The sequence below is a fragment of the Scyliorhinus canicula genome, chromosome 1, assembly GCF_902713615.1.
Source record: "Scyliorhinus canicula chromosome 1, sScyCan1.1, whole genome shotgun sequence".
Lineage (NCBI taxonomy): Eukaryota > Metazoa > Chordata > Chondrichthyes > Carcharhiniformes > Scyliorhinidae > Scyliorhinus > Scyliorhinus canicula.
In genome coordinates, this window is record NC_052146.1 from 50,023,777 (window position 1) to 50,047,643 (window position 23,867).

At 46.5% G+C, this 23,867-nt stretch overlaps 1 protein-coding gene across 3 annotated transcripts in view; it reads left to right on the plus strand.

Moving 5' to 3' along the window:
* The window catches only part of tpcn1 (two pore segment channel 1), a 146,057-nt gene that overhangs the window by 118,135 nt on the left and 4,055 nt on the right, over positions 1-23,867 (plus strand). For 2 of the 3 annotated variants that reach the window (XM_038790554.1, XM_038790543.1), the window contains exons 18-25: positions 7,825-7,932; positions 8,945-9,016; positions 9,100-9,189; positions 9,922-10,034; positions 10,122-10,168; positions 10,278-10,346; positions 16,814-16,898; positions 19,648-19,787. In XM_038790554.1, the coding sequence (XP_038646482.1) occupies positions 7,825-7,932; positions 8,945-9,016; positions 9,100-9,189; positions 9,922-10,034; positions 10,122-10,168; positions 10,278-10,346; positions 16,814-16,898; positions 19,648-19,787 (724 nt within the window). The remainder of the gene's footprint in view (positions 1-7,824; positions 7,933-8,944; positions 9,017-9,099; positions 9,190-9,921; positions 10,035-10,121; positions 10,169-10,277; positions 10,347-16,813; positions 16,899-19,647; positions 19,788-23,867) is intronic. The other variant, XR_005459927.1, reaches the window with a different exon arrangement.

The window sequence follows — 23,867 nt, forward strand, 5'->3', positions numbered from 1 at the left end:
GCCGTGGCGGCGGCGGAGGAGAAAGAGTGCCCCCCACGGCACTGGCCCGCCCGCGGATCGGGGGGCCCCGATTGCGGGCCTGGCCACCGTGGGGGCACCCCCTCGGGCTCCGATCACCCCGCGCGCGCCCCCCCCCCCCGGGGGCCCGCTCGCACCGCTGATCCCGCCGGTTCAAACCTCAGCAGCGGGAGAGGCCTCCCAGCGGCGGGACTTCAGCCCATCGCGGGCCGGAGAATCGCCGCAGGGGTCTCACCGATTGGCGGGGCGCAATTCCCGCCGCGGCCAATTCCCGGGTGGCGGAGAATCTCTGCCATGGCGGGGGCGGTATTTTCAGCGGCCCCAGGCGATTCTCCGACCCTGCTGGGGGTCGGAGAATTTCACCCATGGTTCGCTGGTCCTCCCGCACATTTTGCACACCTGTGTTCCACCCCAAAGAATCTGCTCATCCGTGCCACTGTCATGTGAGCCCGGTGAACGACCTTAAATTGTATCAGGCTGAGCCTGGCACATGTTGCAGACGCGTTGACTCTACTCAACGCGCCTGCCCATAGACCATCCTCTATCTCTCCTCCCAGCTTCTCCTCCCGCTTGCGCTTCAGCTCCTCGGTCTTCATCTCCTCTGACCCCATAAGTTTCTTGTAAATGTCCAAGACGCTTCCTTCTCATACCCACCCTCTGGAAACTACCCTGTCCTGAATCCCCCTTAGCAGTAGGAGCGGGAAGGTTGACACCTGTTTACGTAGGAAGTGCTGCACCTGCAGATACCTGATTTTTTTCCCCTCGCCAACCCAAACTTCTCCTCCAGCGCCCTCATACTCGGAAAGCTCCCCTCTATAAACATATCCCCCATCCTCTCAATCCCTGCTCTCCGCCATATCCGGAACCCCCCATCCATACTTTCCGGGGCAAACCGGTGATTGTTACTGATTGCGGACTAGACCGATGCTCCCTCTGCTCCCACATGTCTCCTCCATTGGCCCCAGACTCTCAGGGCCGCCACCACCACGGGGCTGGTGGCGTATTGTGCCGGCGGGAACAGCAGAGGCGCAGTTACCAACGCCCCCAAATTGGTGCCCTTGCATGAAGCCGCCTCCCTATGTTCCCATGCCGACCCCTCCCCCACCACCCACTTCCTGATCATGGCTATATTCACCGCCCAATAATAGTTACTCAAATTTGGCAGCGCCAGCCCGCCCTCTCCCCGACTCCGCTCAAGCATTACCTTCCTTACCCGCGGGATCTTGCCTGCCCAAACAAAGCCAGAGATCACTTTGTTGACCTATTTTAAAAAGGATCGCGGAATAAAGATGGGGGAAACATTGAAACATGAACAGGAATCTCGGGAGGACCGTCAACTTCACCGTCTGCAACCTCCCAGCTAATGACAACAGGAACGCGTCCCATCTCCAAAAATCGTCCTTCATTTGGTCTACCAGCCAGGCCAGATTAAATTTATGCAGCTGGTCCCATTCCTGCGCCACTTGAATGCCTAGGTACCTAAAGCTTCCCCTACTAATCTGAATGGCAGCTCCCTCAATCGCCTCTCCTGTCCCCTCACCTGGACCGCAAAATAATTTTTCTCCATATTTAGCTTATACCCCGAAAACCGGCCAAATTCCCCTCGGATCCTCATGATTTCATCCATGCCCTCTAATGGGTCCGATACATACAGAAACAGGTCGTCTGCATAGAGCGAGACTCTGTGCTCCACCCCGCCCCAGACCAGCCCCTTCCAGCCCCTTGAGGCTCTCAGAGCAATTGCCAACGGTTCTATAGCTAGCGCAAACAATGGTGGGGAGAGGCTTCTGCACTATAAATTCTATAATTGTAAATGCTTACTGTTAATAAACCAGAAACACCACTTGAGCAATTGTAAAGATGCTAGTGCAGATTTTCAGTGCAATTTTTGGCTATTATAAAATACTTTGTAGGGCCTGCCTCTGAAAACGACTTGAAAATAAATTTAATATTAATTGATTTAAACTTATTGTAAAGCTTGTTGAGTGGCACAGTGATGGGAAGCATATTATTTATGTTTCTCTCCCTACCCCATACCCTGATCTTCTAATCTATGCAGGAATGTATCTTAGGAAGGTATTGCCAGGTTGCTGTCTTCTATTATTGATTCAAGAATGATATTGACCTGGGAGCAAAGTTGACTGACTATACTGACTATAGACCTGAAGAAGGCATAACCCCTGATAAATTAAACATGATGTCAAGGAAAAATTTGTCGATTTGATCATCTTATTTAATTGTTAATACCTCAAGCCTTAAATTTGCTGCATGTTGCTTACATAAGTTTCAGCCAAGATAATTTGGAAAACTGACATTTTCAAGGCAGTCAACGTTGTTGCAAGTGTGATCCAGGGTGGTTAGTATGTCTACTTCTGTTTTATCTCTTAACTGATCTAGAATACCTTGCCTCACGGAGGAACTTGATGCAGCATGCCAAAGACTGACAAAATGTTTCTGAATAAATTAAGTTTGGAGTTAATAGCAGTGCTTAGGATTTTCAAGCTCCACTACTGCTTGGAGTAATCTGAATGATGTCAGTGAGAAATGGTTTTGTTGACACCGCCGTTGATAATTTCATCTTTTCTATTGGGGAACATTAAAACATAATAAGTCATCTTTTCATTGTGGTTTAACCTCAATTGATTTTGTAGCATTGTTTATTTTTTTCATGTAATATTAATTATTCACTATCTCGCTTAAACCTCACTCGGCTCCTCCACTGCTCTGTATAGTTAGATTGCTTGTCCATCATCCAATCTGAATGATCTACAATTTCTTCCACTTAATAAAATCTGGGAGACATCATCTTCCCCACCCTCCATCCCCGCACTCACAAACTCCATATCCTTGCCACCAGTTCCAAACCCCTTTCTGGACACTGTCTCTGGTTCGATGTAGGTTGCTTGCAATCTCCAGGTTTAACTGTCAACTTCATATCCTGTCATCAGAAAGATGACCTATCTCCATCGCTGTAATATTATATGCTTCAGTCCCATTTCAACTCAGCTGCTGCTGCAACCCTCATCCATGCCTTCTCACCTTTGGACTTGATTTTCAAGCATTATCTTTGCCCGACTCTCATCCTTTATTCTTCAGCTCATCCAAACTTTTTCACACTACGCCAAGCCCTACTCACCCATCAGTCCTCCTCACTGACACATCTCGACTCTCGATTTTCCCCATCTCAGATTTAAATTTCTCACCCTCTGTAAATCTCCATCCTTGTCTCTGTAATTACTGCAGCCTTATAACCCTTCAAAAAAATCCTTCCTTGATTTGGCATTGATATTAACCTAATGACACGTCTCGCAAGTACCTTGATATGATATTCTATGTAAAAGGCATACAAATGCAAGTTGCCATATTGGAAACCTTTTACGTTTTAAGGCAAAAAGTAAGCATCTGTCTGTTATACATTTTATATGTATGAACTATTTGACTCTATTTCGTTTTTTCTTCTTTTCTTCTTAAAACTACCTTGTTGACTTGGGATTTCCCCTCCCCATTCGCACTAATAACGCCTTATGTGACTCAGTGTCTAGTTCTTGCTTTTTAACACTCCTGTGAAGCACCTTTAGACATTCGATTATGTTAAAGGCATCACATAAATATAAGTTTTTGTGAAATATTTATGTCTGAGAGTTGCAATGATGATTAGCATCCCTGCTAGCAAAGGTCTCTCTGCTGTAGTGTACCTGTGTGACATATTGGGCGCGATCGAACGGCAGGCCATGCTGCACCCAAAAAGCATCTCGCTGCGGCGCAACATGGGCAGTAGAGGCCGGAGACCCCGGGTGGGATTCCCCGATCCTGAAGCTAAGTGTTGACGCCGTCGTAAAGGCATCCGTGTTTTACAACGGCGTCAACCAGCCCCTAGGAGCAGCAATCCTGCACCGCACAGGGAGCCAGCACTGCACTGGAATGCTTCACGTCAGAACGGGCGCCCCGGGTCCGCGCATGCGCGCTACGGCCGGCGCGAATTTGCACATGTGCATGGGTTCCTTCTCCACACCGGCCCCGACGCAACATGGCGGAGAGCTACAGGAGCCCGGCGCAGAGGAACATAGGCCCCCACCAGGATAAGCCCGCCCACCAATCGGTAGGCCCCGATCGCGGACCAGGCATCCGTGGAGCCCCCCCGCCACCCTGCCCTCCCCCTGGGTTCGGATCCCCCACCCCCCCTACTAGGCTGTTCCCCCGAAACATGAATGCCGAGGTCCCGCCGGGTAGGACCACACGTGAACGGCATCAGCGAGACTCGGCCGATCTCGCCAGGCACTCGGCCCATCACGCGCAGAGAATCGCTGGTATGCGGCCCTCGACCGGCAACACGCCGGTGCCAACGGTGCCAATTCTCCGGTGACCGGAGAGCAACTTAGATCCCTAATATGTTAAAGCAATACCGGAGAATTGGCGGACTTGTGTCGGAGCGACGTCGCGTGAATCGCGCCCCCCCCCCCCCCGCCCGCCGATTCTCCAACCCAGCGCAGGGTCAGAGAATCCCGTTCCCGGGATCTACCTGACTCACAACACTTCACGAGATCAAACGTGATTTGGGGCAGCAGGGTAGCATGGTGGTTAGCATAAATGCTTCACAGCTCCAGGGTCCCAGGTTCGATTCCCGGCTGGGTCACTGTCTGTGTGGAGTCTGCACGTCCTCCCCCTGTGTGCGTGGGTTTCCTCCGGGTGCTCCGGTTTCCTCCCACAGTCCAAAGATGTGCGGGTTAGGTGGATTGGCCATGCTAAATTGCCCATAGTGTCCTAATAAAAAGTAAGGTTGAGGGGGGGTTGTTGGGTTACGGGTATAGGGTGGATACGTAGGTTTGAGTAGGGTGATCATGGCTCGGCACAACATTGAGGGCCGAAGGGCCTGTTCTGTGCTGTACTGTTCTGTGTTCTGTGATCTCATGAGATGTTGTGATGTAATGGGCGGGATCACATTTTAGCAAATCTGCATATTAAAGCGAGACAGCAAGTCGCACTTTAATGTGCAGATTCCGCACATTGCTTGGTTTCCTGCAGTGAGGAGTTCCATCGAGCCAAGCTCCTCAGTGCAGAAAACCAAGCTACGTGCGCCCTCGGCTGCACATTCCCCACTGAGGCCGTTTGTGAAGACTAGGGCCTTTTCACGGTAACTTCATTGCAGTGTTAATGTAAGCCTACTTGTGACAATAACAATTACTATTATAGCTATGTGTTTGTATGCAAGCGTCGGAAATAGGCGGCTAAAAGTGCTCACTATGGGACTTTGTTCCCTTTTCGTTCAATCATAGCCATTGTAATACATTTTGGTTCAAAATAACTCGCTTTTTGGACATCTGTTGTTGCAAATTTCTGTTATCTCTCCTCCCTGGTCCCTTGTCTTGGCCTACTCTACAAAGCCAAACAATACTTCCACTGGACACAGGCAAAGTTTAGAAGAAATAGTGGGCGGGATTCTCCGTACAGCCAGACCCGTTTTCTGGCATGGCACGCCCCTGCCAGCAGGGGGAATCCTCAGTCCTGGCAGCCGGCCAATGAGGTTCCCATTGTGACCATCCCGATGCTGTCAGGAATTCCGCGGGCATGGGTGCGCAGCCGGCGAAGCGAAGGATTCACGCCAACGTAAAATCCCAACCAATATATTTCAAAATCTTTCAATCATAATTTTCTAACAAAATGTCAGCATTAATAATGCAAGGCGAAATTCTCACCACAAATCAGGAAGTGATTCCCAATCTTTCGCCATGTAAATTTATGCATGGCAAGAATTGAGAGGGAATCCAGCTATCGGGCCGCCATTTGAGGATAGCAAAGTCCTACGACTGTCTCTCTCCCCCCCCCCCCCCCCCCCCCCCCCCCCCCCACCCACCACCACCACCCACCCACTGTGCATCGTAATTCAACCCCACACCCCCAGATTTTCTGGATCCCCCACCCCCAGAGACCCACTAAATACAGAGATCCCCTGACCCCCTCAATGAGATGGACTTCCCAGAGACCCTTTAAATAAGGAACCCCACCCAGAGACTCCCTAAACAAAGAGACCCCTGAAATACGGAGACCCCTCCCCCAGAAAGCCTCACAGAAGTGAGACCCTGTCAAGGAGCTCCTAGGAAAGAGACCCCTGTCAGGAATATCCCCCCAGACGCGAGACCCCTGTCTGGAAGCTGGAGAGCAGTGCAGACAGAGGCAGTGACACTCACCTGGGCAATACACCTACTGGCTCATACACAGGAAACAACACCTGTCAATTCCAGGTCTTGCATTGTGGGAGGGGAGGGTGGACCTTGGATGGACTTTGGGGCAACTCCCTTAAAGATTTACCCACTAGGCACACCACCGCAAGGCCCACCATGTCAGGGCCAAGCTGGTCAAGACCAGCACCAATTCCTGCCCACATGATTTGCAGCCCGGAGGACTGAAGAATCATATTACCCCGGAGAATATGGTGCCCGACCCACTGTCGCCGGGCACGAATGTTGATCCTGCGCCTGCAGAAGGCTGGAGCATTGGAAATAGGGCGCCGATCCCATTTTCTTTACGACACTGGATTCTCCCTCTCATCAGTGTGCGAGGTAGAGAATTTTGCCCATAATTGTAACATATTGTCACAACATCCTGGGCGAGTGTGCAATCAATTCCAACCCCACTTGACCCGGAGTCACTACTAAGGTGAAATTAGATTTTAATGAAGATACCTGACGTCCTTGGTTGAGCCCAATAAACTAGTCACCAGTTTTGGAACTTTAAAACACAAGTAACCTTTTATTATATGCGGTATTATGATTAAACGGACAGAAAATATAACTGACTATCTACTGCCCCTTTACCAACCCCCACTTTCTGACTCACCCCAGTCTCTATATACACAGACAAACATCACAGTGGGAAAAGGATGGCGGAAAGGGAAAGAAAGTATTAATAAAATTAACTGATAAGCATCTTTGATGCAGTGGGATGACTTCCAGTCAATGCCTTTCTGAAGTTCAGGCTTTTGTTTTGGTACTTCTTCCTTCTAGGCTTAAGATGGTTTTCTCTAGCAAGGTTGTCTACTTTCTCTGCAAACTCAGCATCATTTAAATTTTCCAGTAAAGGATGTGCTGGGCACTCACTTCTTTCAGAACAATAGTGCAGTTCTTTCATTTCAGCAAGCAGGAAAGAGGAAGAGAATTCCTTTCACTTCCAAGATCTAAACACGTCTATTAAGTTCTCTCAGAAAGCATACACAGGAACCAATCACTGACCATTGTCAGGAAGAACACTGTCCCTGTCCAACCCACCAATTGCCAATAATAAGAATAATAATAATTGCATATTGTCGCAAGTAGGCTTCAATGAAGTTACTGTGAAAAGCCCCGAGTCGTCACATTCTGACGCCTGTGCGGGAGGCCGGTACTTTAACCAATCAAACCGATTCTCTCCACAAGCTGGTTTCTATGATCCACTTGGTGTTGAGGAGTCCGGTTTCTTCTCTCCAAAGTACAAAACCTGGGAACTCTGTCCTGGAAAACAGGCTGTTTCGCTTGAGTCTTTTGCTTAAAGGTACATTCCGATTTTGGGTCCACAGACTAAAAATAATAAAATGAAATAAAACAAATGGAAACAAAGGAACACAGGAATGACTCTTACAATATTTAATTTAAAAAAGGACTCCACAAAACTTTAATTTTGGTAAAATCATATGATTTAATTTTGCTTTCATAATATTGACTGCACTGTAGGGTTTTGTGCATTTGTATGTGCGTCTTTTCTATGTAAAATATAGCAATGTTATCTGTGCTGTTATGTACAATGCAAGCAACATGAGATACCTTCATATTTTAGGTTTGATTTCCTGGTCACAATATTTGCATTTGTTGGAATAGTGGTCTTAGCTTTTGATATGGAACCATTCTACTTCATTGTCGTCTTGAGACCACTTCAGTTGCTAAGGTTAGTAACCAGTTCTTTCTTCGCTTTCAGATAGACAATTCTACCATCTTAATTTACAAAGTGCAGTTTTTTTTAAATCTACCTCCATCATGAGCAGATATGTTCAGCTTTTGCTCCTGAGAGTTACACAATTTGTTTCCTGTGACCATGTTTATGAATTGTTGCCTGGAAAATAAACGCACATTAACAATTGAAATTGGAAACATTGGGTGAGATTTTCCATCCGTTCACAGCAGCGGGATGCACCGGTCTCGCCGCAGTACATGGGAGTTTTGGCTGAGCGCCAAATTTTCCGTCCTCTAGCAGTGGTAGCGTGCGGGCTCGCAACAGAGAACCCCAGCCATTATTTATACAGCCAGACAAAATACACCCCAAAAATTCTAATTTTATTGAAATATATATTCGGTAGAAGCGTTAAACAGGCAGTTATTTTTTAAAATGTATTCAAAAATTGACATTTTTTATGACTTAAGTAGAACAGTGTTTCAGCACATTCCTTCTTTTGAATTATTGGTGTAGATTTTTAACTTGCTGTTTATCTATAATACTAGGCTTACGGATCAGCCAACTGTTAGAGGAGCCACCCAATATTCATTTTCACAATGGAAATGAAGATTGTTTGTCTTTTAGAATATGCAGCTGCCCAAATAGCCAATTGAACACCCATATGGCAAACTGATCATTCAGCCCTGCTGGTTGAAATTGTGGTGTATGGGATAGCGTGGTGGCACAGTGGTTAACACGGCTCCCTCATGGGCATGAACCCGGCCCCGGGTTACTGTCTGTGTGGATTTTGCACATTCTCCACATGCCTGCATGGGTCTCAGCCCCACAATCCAAAGATGTGCAGGATTGGCCACGCTAAATTGCCCTTTAATTGGAAATATTTTTTTTTTAATTCTGATGTGTTACTCCAAGTGATATAATCTTACAAGAATTAGCATTTTAGTCTGGTATTGCTTTAACATATTAGGGGTCTAAGTTGCTAAATGATCTTGCATTAAATTTCCAGATTGTTTAAGATTAAGCGGAGATACAGAGATGTTCTGGACACGATGTTTGAATTACTTCCCAGAATGGCCAGGTAAAGTCCATAACTTTATATAATTTTTAATATGTAAAGCAGTTTTTCTTCCAAAAAGTAATTTTCCCCCTCCTGCCTTCCAGTTTAGGGTTAACGCTCATGATTTTTTACTACTCGTTCGCAATTGTGGGAATGGAGTTTTTTGGTGATGTTCTCTATCCTAACTGTTGCAAGTAAGTGTATCCATGGGATTAAAATTTATTTTTAACTCTAACCTATGTAGATTTTCTGTGCAGCACAAGAAATTGACCACAGAGTATCAAAACTCACCAGTTCCTCTTGTTGCAATCCTAATAGAGACTGATAAATGTTTAAAAGAAAGGAATTCCCATGACACCAACAGAAAGAAAACCATTCAACAATATTTGACTTTTTAAAAAGATTTTGCAGTAACAAACAAACCAAAATCAGCGTAGCTCAATCATTAATTAGTTACTGACTCTCGCAGCTCTTTGTATTACCCAGGTGGAACGTCCTCATAAAGGGGGTGGCCTGAAATCCTTTCATACAACAGTCTCACAACACCTGATTCCCCCACCTGAACTACCTTACACCTCAGCATCAATAGTCCTTGTCCTATTTTAAGATACATCTCGCTGCTTTGTCACCGGATCTGTACCTGTGTCTTTGTATTCCACAACAACAGATTTCTACTCCTCCTGTAGAACACAAGCTGTAATTTGTTGTGGCAATTAGCTGTCTATTTGCCATTTGCTTCAGCTGCATAGAAACCTAGATCATGTGAGCACTTCTTAGAAGTCGAAAGGACACATTATCAGAATGATTTTAGTTTCACTTTGGACTTAAAGGGATCTTCCCAAAAGAAAATACTGTACTGGGTTTTCTCCAAAGCACACAAGTTATCACATTCTCCTTCAGAATATGACCCGATTCTTTGTTTACAGTAACAGCGTGGTAGCAGATTTTTATCGTTGGGAAAATCGGACCATCGGTGACAGAACTGTGATACAGGGATACTACTCGCTCAATAACTTCAATAACATCCTTAATAGTTTTGGTGAGTAAAATTTAGGTGTTATTTTACTCAGTTCAGCATTCCAGTAAAGCTCTGAAAACAATCACATTTTCTTTTCCCTTTTTACAGTAACTTTGTTTGAGTTGACTGTTGTAAACAACTGGTATATAATCATGGTGAGTTTTATTGAGATTAAACATTTTTGCCCAAGAGTCTATTCCACTGAATTGCTCCTTGAACTGTAAATGTTTATTAGAGAATCTAGCTACAGCCCTCTCTCCACAGGAAGGCGTGGTATCTCAGACTACAAACTGGAGTCGCATTTACTTTATGACTTTCTACATTGTAACTATGGTGAGTAAAGGTACCTATAGTTAATTAGTTCTTCCTCAGTATTTATCACTTATCACTCTAAAACCATCAGTAATTAACAATAATAAAGCTATGTATTTTTAACTTCAGTGTCCTTAATGAATTTAAGGTGAATCTTAATAAAAACAGAAAATGCTTGAACTACTCAGAAGGTTAAGCAGCATCTGTGTGGAGAGAGAAGCAGAGTCAGCACGCAAGATTTTCTGGCCCCTCTTGCTGGCGGGATCTCCCGGTCCCGCTGAAGTCAGCGGTGATTTGAATGATTTGCCACATCAGCTGCAGGGGAAATTGGCTTGACAGAACCTGAAAATCCCAGTCAACGTTTCAGGCCTGTTATGTTTCATTAGAACGGGGGAATATAATAGGTTTCAAGCTGAAAGGGTGGAGGTGGGAAGAAGAACAAAAGAGATCTGAGATAAGGGGCACGATGTACCCGAATGGGAACAGAGTCCCATAGCGCGTACAATTAGCCAGAGGTTCCCCGACACTCGGAGCGCCAAGAAACACAACGCTATTGTACGGCCATTTAGGTAGATCGGGGGTTTCGGTGGGGAACGCGTGGCTGAGTCCGCACTTAGTCCCGTTTTCTGCACTGAAATGAAATTAAAATTGCTTATTGTCACAAGTAGGCTTCAAATGAAGTTACTGTGAAAAGCCCCTAGTCGCCACATTCCGGCGCCTGTTCGGGGAGGCTGGTGCGGGAATTGAACCGTGCTACTGGGCTGCCTTGGTCTGCTTTCAAAGCCAGCGATAGAAGCTCTGCTTGCCGGAACTTCTCAGTGCAGGGAGAGATGGAGCTGTATAGAGCTTTGGTAAGCCCACAGCTGGAATACTGTATGAAGTACTGGTCACCACGTTATAGGAAGGATGTAATTGCACTGGAGGAGGTGCAGAGAAGATTCACCAGAGTGTTGTCTGGGATGGAACATTTAAGTTATCAAGAGAGGTTGGATAGGCTGGGTTGTTTTCTCTGGAGCAGAGAAGACTGAGAGGTGACCTGATTAGGTGTACAAGATTATGAGGGGCTTGGACAGGGTGGATATGGAGCAGCTGTTCCCCATAGTTGAAGGGTCAGCTTCAAGGGGATATAAGTTCAAAGTGAGGAGTGGGAGGTTTTGGGGGGATTTGAGGAAAAACCTTTTTACCCAGAAAGTGGTGAAGGTCTGGAATGCACTGCCTGGGAGGGTGGTAGAGGCGGGATGCCTCACATCCTTCAAAAAGTACAAGATGAGTACTTGGTGCACCATAACATTCAAGGCTATGGGTCAAGTGCTGGCAAGTGGGATCAGTTGGGCAGGTCAGGGCTTTTCATTCGTTGGTGCATACTTGATGGGCCGAAAGGCCTCTTCTGCACTGTAGTATCCTGTGATTCTGAGATCGAAACATCATTTTTAAATGGTGGCCTGATCTCTCAACCCCCTCCCGACGTGAATTCCAAACTCCAAATAAAGGGTGTCCTGGCCAATCCCCCCCTCCCCCCATCTACACAGAGCACCCATAAGCCGGATCCCCATTGCATGAAAAATGCCAGCTTGACACCGCCAGCCTGGCACCCAGGTACAACTGCCAGGCTGCCCAGACGGCAAGCACCTGGGAACTTCAAATCCCCTGGGACACCCTCACCAGTGCCATTCTGTCTGGTTCCCGTTGCGGAGACCAGCACTGAATGGCGCTCACCCGAGGACTCCCAAGCGGAAAGGATTAGATCCCATGTCTTGGTTAGATCTCGGGAATACATATTATTTCATAGAATTTACAGTGTAGAAGGAGGCCATTCGGCCCATCGAGTGTGCACCGGCTCTTGGAAAGAGCACCCTACCCAACCGCACACCTCCACCCTATCCCCATAACCCAGCAACCCCACCCAACACTAAGGGCAATTTTGGACACTAAGAGCAATTTAGCATGGTCAATCCACCTAGCCTGCACATCTTTGGACTGTGGGAGCAAACCGGAGCACCCGGAGGAAACCCACGCACACACGGGGAGAACGTGCAGACTCCGCACAGACAGTGACCCAAGCCGGGAATCAAACCTGGGACCCTGGAGCTGTGAAGCAATTGTGCTAATCACTATGCTACCATGCTGCTAGCTGAGGCTAGCTGTCATATTGGTATTTTGAGAACCTTACCTACATAAGGGGATTTCATCAGAGATTAAATATTTGTTTATTACTGCTAAAGATTGGCATATTCCTCATATTTGAAACAGTGGCAGAGTGATAGTGTCACAGAACAAATAATCCAAAGACCCAGCCTGATGCTGTGGGGACATGGGTTCAACTCCCACCATGGCAGCTGGCAAGATTTAAATTCATTTAACAAAATTTGGAATATAAAACTAGTTTCAATTCTAAGTGATTGTTGTTAAAAACCCTATCTGGTTCACTGATGTCCTGCAGGGAAGGAAATCTGCCACCTTTACCTGGTCTGGCCTACATGTGACTCCAGACTCACAGAAATATGGTCGACCCTTAACTACCACTCTGAAATGACATAGCATGACGTGTGGAGTTTGCGCATCCTCTCCGTTTCTGCGTGGGTTTCCTCCGGGTGCTCCGGTTTCCACCCACAATCCAAAGGTGTGCAGGTTAGGTGGATTGGTCATGCTAAATTGTCCCTTAGTGTCCTGGAATGTCTAGGTTAGTTTAAGGGCATGAGATAAGATGGGAGGGAGGGAGTCTAGGTGAGGAGGATTGGTGCAGACTCGATAGACTGAATGGTCTCCCTTTGCAGTGGAAGGATTGTATTCTATGATTCTCTTCTAGTCTAAGCCACTCAGTACATGGGCAATTAGAGATGGGCAACAAATCTTGGTTTTGTCAGTGATGCTCAGGTCTCATAAAAAGAATAAAGAAAAGAAATAAGGGAATAAAGGGTTTGTAATTCCTGCAAAGGGCTCCTGGCTGATTTGACACCGAACCTCCTAATTTGGAGCACACAGATCCATCAAACAAATTCATGCATCACTCTACAAAGATCAAAGAAACTGCAGTTTGTACCCTGCACCAGTGTCATTAAAAGATCCAGACACCTAAGTTAAAATAACTAATTTGCAGGACAGTGTGTGAAAACTTGGTGAGTGAAGGAGTTTTAAGGGTTAATTTCTCTCCAAAGTTGATGTTCTTTAAATTAACGATTAGCTATAAATTGCTGTTGAAGCTGAGAGGAAAGTTAAGTTCATTCCAGTCTTAAACAGGGATATACAAGCTTTGAGTGCAGCTGTGGCTAGCTTAGACTGTTTTCTGAGCTTTAGCAGAGCTTGTCTCATTTGTTTTTCAGAAAGTATAAATACAGAGGTATCTAAGTGCTCTTGCAAACATTGAGTGCTACTTGTGTGCACAGAGAGTCAAGCTTGGTAGAGCTTGCTGAGTGAGTTGAAGAGGGGATCTATAAATTAATTAACACAAATAAACAATTAATATAATAAAGACGTCAGGACAAGTAATGTGTCATGGCTACAGTGTGTGGGAGCTCCTGGATGCCACTAAAATCCATGGCTATCATATCTGTCGTAAGGATCTGTGGCTTGAGGAGCCTAGAGTCAGAATTAATGGGTTGGAGGCTGAGCTGCAGACATTGTGATGCATCAGTGAGGGGGAAAGTTACCTGAACACTTGTTTCAGAAGGCAGTCGCATACCACTTAGGTTATTATCATCTAATTTGGTCAGGGACAGGAGGGTGTGACTGCGAGATGGGCAGGTAAAGGGATCAAGAAGTTTGGAGTGGAGGAACCTGTGTTCTTGCAATTGAACAACAAGTTTGAGGTTGTATGGACAAGAGCAAGGGCTGCAGTGTGGATGAGTAGAGTAGGCTGATACTAGCACCATGGTACAGGAAGCCATTTAAGAGGGATGAGTTAAAAGGAATGTAGTGGTAGTAAAGGACAGTATAATCAGGGAGAGAATGAGAATCCAGAATGCAGTATTGCCTGCCTGGTGCCAGAATTTGAGATGTTTGCTCCAGGCTGGAGAGGAACTTTCAGTTGGAAGAAGAAGATCCAACTTGCCATGGTCCATGTAGGTACCAAAAACACAGGCAAAAATAGGGAAGAATCATAGAGGGTACAAAGAGCTAGACAGTAAATTAAAAAGCAGAACCTCAAAGGTAATAATCGATGGATTATTACTTGAGCTGTGTACAAATTGGCATAGGGTATATAAAATTAGAGATGAATGCGTGGCTCAAAGATTAATGTGGAAGAAATGGGTTTCAGTTCGTTGGAGACCAGGAAAGTGGGGGCTGTACCATTGAGCCAGATTTCACATGAACTGTATTGGAGCCAGTGATATAGCCAATCGTATAACATGGGAAGTAGAGAGGCCTTTAAAAAAAATAAGGGGAGATGGGATCATTCTGGGTAATTTAAAGGGAAATGACAAGACAGTAGATCAGGTTAGCATTAAGGGTAACAATAGCCAGAATATGGCAGGAAAGGACAGCAATTGAAAACTTAAACTGTGCCAGCGGATAGGGCCAGAGTTTACAAAAATGGCAAGAAAATCTGAATTAAGGAGTGTGAATCTGAATGCCTCCAGCATTCACAATAAGCAGATGAATTGTTAGCTCAAACAGAAATACGTATGTATGACCTGATGGCAATTTCAAAGACGTGGCGACAAGGAAACCAAAGCTGAGGAGCTGAATATCCAAGAGTTTGTAACATTTAGGAAGCTGGGAAAAGGTGATGGATATCATAGAATTTATCATAGAATTTACAGTGCAGAAGGAGGCCATTCGGCCCATCGGGTCTGCAGCGGCTCCTGGAAAGAGCACCCTACCCAAGGTTAACACCTCCACCCTATCCCCATAACCCAGTAACCCCACCCAACACTAAGGGCAATTTTGGACACTAAGGGCAATTTATCATGTCCAATCCACCTAACTTGCACATCTTTGGACTGTGGGAGGAAACCGGAGCACCCGGAGGAAACCCACGCACACACGGGGAGGATGTGCAGACTCCGCACAGACAGTGACCCAAGCCGGAATCGAACCTGGGACCCTGGAGCTGTGAAGCGATTGTGCTATCCACAATGCTACCGTGGGTAGCTCTGTTAATTAAAGAGGGCTTTAATAGTGAGAGACTACCTTAATTCTAAAGATCAAGACATAGAATCAGTAACTAAGAAACATCAAGAATCAGAAAGTTGTTTATAGGCCACCAAAAAGCAGTGATAATCACAGTACAAAGCAGGAATTGAAGGCAGCGTGGTGGTGCAATGGTTAGTACTGCTGCCTCACAGCACCAAGGACCTGGGTTTCATCCCGGCCCCAGGTTACTGTCTGTGTGGAGTTTTCTTTTATAAATTTAGAGTATCCAATTCTTTTAATGGGCCATTTAGCCTGGCCAATCCACCTACCCTGCACATTTTTGGGTTGTGGGGGTAAGACCCATGCAGACACGGGGAGAATGTGCAAACTCCACACGGACCCAGGATCGAACCCGGGTCCTCAGCATTGTGAGGCAGCAGTGCTAACCACTGTGCCACTGTCTGTGTGGCGTTTGCACATTCTCCCCATTTTGTGTGTGTCTCACCCGCACACCCAATGATGCGCAGGGTAAGTGGATTGGCCATGCTAAATTGCCCCTTAATTGGAAACATTTAAATAAATAAATCAGGAACCGAGATGTGCATGTAATTCAATAAACATGGAGGATTTCAATCTATATATAGACTGGGTAAACCTAATTAGTACTAATGTTGTGAAGGATAAATTCTTGGAATGTATGCAATATGGTTTTCTAGAACATTATGTCGAGGAACCAACTAGGGAATGGACTATTTTGGATTTAGTATTGTGCAATGAAAACGGGCTAATTAATAATCTTGCTGTGAAGGAACCTTTTTTAAATAGTGACCATAATATAAAAAGCTTTGACAAAGAGTCATCCAGACTTGAAACATTTGCTCCTTTTTCTCTCTACACAGATGCTGTTAGACCTGCTGAGATTGTCCAGCATTTTCTGTTTTTGTTGGGTAAAACCTATCGTTGGATTCATGTTCGAGAAAGGTGTTTGCATGTATATGGGTTGGTTCAGTTCCAACGTGTCGTTTTTGTGCTCAGAGAGGGTTACGGCGTGAAGAATGAATAGAAATAAATCAGTGCTTAGCAATAGGTGGCCACTTTCTAGAGGGAAGGGCTTTTCTTCGGTCATGTGGAGTTTGCACATTCGCCCCGTGTCTGCGTGGGTCTCGCCCCCACAACCCAAAGATGCACAGGGTAGGTGAATTGGCCACATTAAATTGCCACTTAATTGGGGAAAAACTGAATTGGTACTCTAAATTTAAAACAAACTCTGACTGATAACACAATCTACCTAAACTGCCTTATTTCCAATGAATGCTCCAGGTGCCCTGCTAATGTGATGATTTCTTCATGATTTTAAAACTGGGTTTATTTTGTGGAACAGTCAGTTGTAACTTCTCTTTTTTTTTCTTACTTAGGTTGTACTTACTATTATTGTTGCATTTATTTTGGATGCATTTCTATTCCGCATGAACTACAGTCGAAAAAACAAAGATGAGGAAGGTATGTGCCATCCAAATTAGTTTTCATTACTGATATTTTCTTTTTGCTGTTGTGTGTCATTATGTTCTGTCTTTAATGTAATATTTCTTGTGTCCGAATATTCTTTGGCATTTCAATGTGATCAGTTAATACCAGAGATAAGTATAATGGGCTGTGCTCTAATTTTGTGTATATTTTTTAAATATTTAATTCCAAACATGCATAACATCAACAAAATACACAGTCCATTAAAGCATAAACAACAGTTTGGACAGATTTTCCCCTTTTAAACCCTCCCCCCAACTCGAACTTAATCTTCTCCAGCTAGAGAAAGTTGTATAAGTCCTCCAACTAGGCCGCCACCCCTGGTCGCATTTCCGACCTCCAATTCAAAAGGATCCTTTGCCTTGCAATCAGAGAGGCGAAGGCCACTACATCAGTCCCTTTCCTCTTCAGTAGTTGTTGCTCCTCCGAAGCCCCAGAGATCGCCACTGTAGGGTCCGGCCTAACCTCGGCCCCCATTTCCTGGATAACATCCCAAATACTGCCTCCCAAAAGCACTCCAGCTTTTCACTGTCCCAGAACATGTGAACATGATTCGTCAGGCCCCGCCTGCATTTTTCACACCCATTGGTTAACCCCTGGAAGAACCTACTCATCCTTACCCGAGTCATGTGTACCCTGTGCACCACCTTGAACTGAATCAAGCTCATCCTCATGCAGGAGGAGGTACCTGTGGTTTCCACACAGTGGCATCAGCACCGACTTGTTATCCAACTTAAAATCCTCCTCAACTGGTTCCATATCCTGATAGTCGACTGCACCACCGGACTCACCGTCTACTTCGCAAGGTTAAAGGCAGCGGGGCCATCACCAGTGCCCTCAAAACTACAACCCCTGCAGGGCTCCTCCTCCAACTCAGTCCACTCCACCTGCTCCGAACAATGCCTCACCTTCTCCACATTCGCAGCCCAGTAATAATACAGCAGGTTTGAGAGCGCCGACCCCCCTTTCTGTCTCTGCCTCTGTAGCAGAGACCTCTTCATCCTCGGTACCTTCCCCACCTATATAAACTTCAAAATTAGTGCCTCCACCCTCCAAAAGAAAGCCTTAGGGAGAAAGATCCGGAGGGTCTGACAAACCGGAACCTTGGCAGCACATTCATCTTTACCACCTGCACCCTCATGCCAAAGTCAAGTGCAAAGCAACGCACCTCTTGAGACCACCTTCTCCTCCTCCACTAACGCCGTCAAGTTCCACCTGCACATCGTGGCCCACCCATGAGTCACCTGAATCCCCAAATAAATAAACCGCTCTCTTGCCACCTTAAACGGTGGTACCATCCCAAATTGCCCCACCTCAGCTCCGCCACATTCACCGGGAACTCCTTGCTCTTCCCTAGGTTCAGCCTGTAGCCTTAACCTGTAGCCTGAGAAGGCCCCAGACCTCTCCAACAGGCCCATAATTCTGCCCATACTCTCCAGCGGGTCTGACACAAACAACAGAAGGTAGTCTGCGTACAACGACACCCGATTCTCCCTGCTCCCCCTCACAATCCCTCGCCACTCAGCCGACCCCTGAAGGGCCATCACCAAGGGCTCAATCGACAGTGAAAATAACAACGGTGGCAGCGGACACCCCTGCCTCATTCCCCTGTGCAGCCCAAAATACCCTTCTTCGTATGCATGCTTGCCACCGGAGTGCGTACAAACGACGCACCTATGCCACAAATTTGAGCCCAAACCCAAACCTACCCAGAATTTTGAATAGGTACCTCCACTCTACCTGGCCAAAGGCCTCCTCCGCATCCATAGGTACAATAACCTCAGGTGCCTGCCCCCCCCTGACGGAGTCATAACTACATTCAACAGCCTCCTAATGTTGCTGGAGAGCTGCCTACCCTTCACAAAACCTGTTTGGTCCTCGAAGACCACCTCTGGTACACACCCCTCCAACTTACACGCCAACACCTTCGCCAATACTTTCACATCTGTATTCAACAAAGAGATGGGCCTGTAGGACCCACACTGCAGTAGGTCCTTCCCTTTCTTCGGGAAATCGACGTCTGTGGCAACGTTTCTGGCAATTCACCCCTCACCATCGCCTCACTAAACATCCCCAACAGGTGGGGGACAACTCTGTCGCAAACTGCTAATAAAACTCCGCCGGAAATCCATCAGGCCCAGGGGCCTCCCCCACCTGCATTCCCCTGATACTATCCATCACTTCTCTCAGCCCCAACGGCTCCTCTAATGCCTGCCTCTTCCTCTCCTCCAGCTCGGGGAACTCCAACCCATCCAGAAACCGTCAATACCCGCCACCTCGCCTCCCGGCTCGGCCTTGTACAACTTCTCATAGTACCCCCTGGAAATGTTCCGGCTGACACCAACTCCCCTTCTCCGCTCCTTGCTTACAAACTATCCTTAGACTCTGCCTGACACTGCAGATGGTGGGCCAACATACGACTCACCTTCTCTCCATACTCATACTGCACCCTCCACAGCTGCCCCACCTTGCCCGTTGTCAATTTATCAAACTACACCTGGAACCTGTTCCTCTCCGCCAGCAACTCCTTCTTGGGGGCCACAGAATATCTCCTATCCGCCTCAATTCTTACCGGAGGCTTGCGCCTCCACTCCCCTCTGTTGTCTGCCATCATCCACCTTCGGTTCTGCCTCACCCAATCCCACTCTGAACCTTATAATTTTGTGTGTTATTTCGTAACAAGATTATATATGTACTTTACATTCTGATCTTTCATCTATAACAGATGAAAATGGCATTGTTTTTGAGACTGAGGTTGACAAGGAGGAAATTGATCGACTTCTTGAGTTCAACAAACAGAATGGTTCCTCATCTTCTGAGATCTCTGGACTTTTTAAACTGTCATCCAGAATGACAAGCAATGATGTATGTAGTTTTACACAACCCACTTTCTCTTTCTTGTATTCATTGTTCCTCTTTTATTTGAGTTTTAACAGTTTGGTATTATTCCCTAATGATTAAATGTAGGTAATATTGCCATTTCTATATCTCCATATCTAGGATGAGAAAAGGCACTATTTAGGCAGTCCATGTAAGATGATTAATCAAAACTAAAAATACCTGTGTTCCTTTCAGGCTGCATATTACCATGTTTGCCATTTTTGTGTATAGCATCATATTTTATGTAATGTTAACTTGAAATCCACAAATTGAATATAAATACAGGATTTAAGAAGATAAATGTTTACACTTGGTGGCAGTTTTAACACATGCATAATATTCAGTTTTACAGATGATCGGCTGGATTTTCCAAAAATGGGGCTTCCTTAAAAAAATCAAGAGCGATTCTCTTGCATGCAGGGGGCTGGCAAGGCCCCGGAGTGCTTCTCGCAGCTCTGGCTGCGGATACGGGTCACCGCACTTCGGTCGTGAGTCCACGCAAGCGCACGGCGACGGCCTGCAGCGGCCGCACCATGTGCGATGGCGGACTAGAACCATGGACCGACATCGGGAATGTAGGCCCCCCCCCCCCCGAGATGGTGCGTGCCCGTGGATTCGAGCCACCTGATTGCTGCCCTGGCCGCCCATGAGGCCCCCCACCAGTGCTCGATTCCCCCCACCCCCCACTGAGTCCACAGCCGCCACCCGAGGTTCCCGATGGCCAAAATACGTGGTTAGAACCATGCCATCGGGAACTTGGCCAGTTTTGCCCAGAGAATCGCTGAGGGTGCCAGCGTCAGTGTGCCATCTGTCAATGGCCCCCCAGCTGCACCGCGTAGTCTGTGCGCCAGCGATTCTCCGGGGATTTCCGCTTAAAGATCGATTCTCTTCCTCACCACCCCCCCCCCCCCCCCGCGCTAAACGAATGTCGGCACATGACTGCAGAGAATGAAAGAAAAGAAAATTGCTTATTGTCACGAGTAGGCTTCAATAAAGTTACTGTGAAAAGCCCCTAGTCGCCACATTCCGGTGCCTGTCCGGGGAGGCTGGTACGGGAATCGAACCATGCTACTGGCCTGCTTTAAAAGCCAGCGATTTAGCCCAGTGAGCTAAACCAGCCCGCCTGATGTACTTTCATGATCAGCTATTAACATAATTTTTTTTTAACATCCGCAATTTCTTAGTGATTTACTTAGGAAGCACTGGGTTGTGTAGAGTCAGAGGGCTTGAATTCAATCCTTAGTTACTGCTGACTTATCCATTTTTTTATAATTTAGAGTATCCAATTATTTTTTTTCCAATTGGGCAATTTAGCGTGGCCAATCCACCTACCCTGCACATTTTTTTGGGTTGTGGGGGTGAGACCGAACAGACACAGCGAGAATGTCCCGAGATCGAACCCGGGTCCTCAGCAAGGCCAGGGGGAATCCCTGGGGCTGGAGCATCCCTCCCCGATGAACTGAACAAGTTCCATGACCACTTTGAACAGTCAGCCAACACATCAGTTTTTTTTTTTAAATTTAGATTACCCAATTATTTTTTCCAATTAAGGGGCAATTTAGCGTGGCCAATCCACCTACTCTGCACATTTTTGGGTTGTGGGGGCGAAACCCACGCAGACACGGGGAGAATGTGCAAACTCCACACGGACAGTGACCCAGAGCCGGGATCGAACCTGGGACCTCAGCGCCGTGAGGCGGTTGTGCTAACCACTAGGCCACCGTGCTGCCCTAGCCAACACATCAGTGCCACCCACCCCAACAGCCTTGGGCACACTCATACCCACTATTACAGCCTCGGCGGTAAGAGTTGCCTTCTTGAAAGTAAACTCGCGGAAAGCGACGGGCCCTGTCGGAGTCCCTGTGCGAGCACTCAGAGCCTGCACTGACCAGCTGGCGAGTGTATTCGCAGATAGCTTCAACACCTCACTTCTCTGCTCCCAAGTCCCTCCCAAGTCTACCTGCTTCAAGAAGACCACCGTTATACCAGTACCAAAGAAGAACAAGGTAGCGTGCCTCAACGACTACCGGCCGATGGCCCTGATGTCTGTTATCGTGAAATGCCTCGAGCGGCTAGTCATGAGACGGATCAACGCCAGCCTCCCCGATGGTCTCGATCTATTGCAGTTTACCTACTGCGGCAACTTATCCACAGCAGATGCTATCTCTCTGGCCCTACAATCAACTCTCGAACATCTCGACAACAAGGACACCTACGTTAGACCACTGTTCATAGACTACAGCTCTGCCTTCAACATCAATATCCCAACAAGACTAATAACCAAATTCTGCAACCTTGGACTTGGCTCTTCCCGTGCAACTGGATCCTTGACTTCTTCATCAACAGACTGCAATCTGTCAGGATAGGTAACAACACGTCCTCCACAATAGTCCTCAACACCGGGGCCCCACAAGGATGTGTGCTCAGTCCTCTACTGAACTCCCTGTACATATACAACTGTGTGGCAAGATTCAACTCCAATTCAATCTATAAGTTTGCAGATGATACAACTGTGGTGGGTCATATCTCAAACAACGGCGAATCAGACTACAGGAGGAAGATAAATCACTTGGTTGCATGGTGTACCGAAAACAACCTCTCTCGAAATGTTGGAAAAACCAGGGAACTGATCATCGACTTCAGGAAGCGTAGCACAACACACACACACACACACACCAGCTTTAAGTTCCTGTGGGTCACCATCACCAACAATCCTGGTCCACTCACTTTGATGCAACAGTCAAGAAAGCCCATCAACATCTCTAATTCCTACGGAAGCTAAAGAAATTTGGCATGTCTGCATCGACTCTCACAAATGTCTACAGATGTGCCATTGAGAACATCATATCCGCTTGCATCACAGCTCGGTATGGCAACTGCTCGCCCAAGATCGCACAAAACTGCAGAGTGTGGTGAATTCAGCCCAACGCATCACACAAGCTTGCCATCCTCTCATTGATTCTGTATAGACATCCTGCTGCCTCAGAAAGGCAGACAGCATTGTCAGAGACCCCTCCCACCCAGGCTTTGACCTCTTCCACACCCTTCCATCAGGCAGAAGATACAAAAGTCTGAAGACCCGCACATAGGATCAGCTTCTTCCCCACAGCTACCAGACTCCTCAGCGACTCTCCCTTGGACTGATTTGTTCCCTGTAAGAACACTATTCACAACGCCCTATGCTGCTCTTGTTTGGCCCTTGTTTCGCACAGTAACCAATCACTATTTGTTGATGTACCATTGTCAATGTACTCTGTCGATTATTCTTTTGTCTACTATGTACGTACTGTGTATGTTCCCTTGGCTGTAGAAAAATACTTTTCACTGTACTTCGGTACATGTGACTATAAATATCAATCAATCAGTGTGTGACCTGTGCTAACCACTGCACCACGGTGCCACCATGAAAGGGGATTGGGCACCTTTTAAATAAATCTTTTGTTTCATGGGATGTGGGTGTTGATGGCTGGGCCAGCTGCCATCCCTGAGGGCAAGTAAGAGTCAACCACATTGCTCTGGATCTGGAGTCACATGGAGGCTAGGTAAGGACGCCGAATGTCCTTTAGGGAAGGAAATCTGTGAACCAGATGGATTTTTACGACAATGGTTTTAGGGTAATCATTAGACTTTAAATTCCAGATTTTTACTTAGTTCAAATTTCACCATCTACCCCTGGTGGGAGTCTAACCAACCGAGCATTACCCTGGGTCTCTGGATTACTAGTCGAGCAACAGTACCACTACACCACTGCCTTAGAGTTCCCAATTATAGCACAGACACCACAAAATATCATGAGAATAGAGGAATCAAGGGGGGTTTCTGCATGGGAGCATTATCTGGTGGTCTCTGCTGCAAGTGCATGGGTAGACATTGAGTGACAACAAGATTCATCATAACCCTTCTCGTTGGATAGCTTGCTTCTGCTCACTGTCCAGGCTAATTTATTAATAATGGTCATCATCGGAGAGGTAATGGAAGGAGGCAAGAATTCTCAAAAGTATACCTTGCAAAGATTAGAAACCTTCAATAGAGGAAGGAGGAAAGGAAGATGAGAAAATTGAGGGG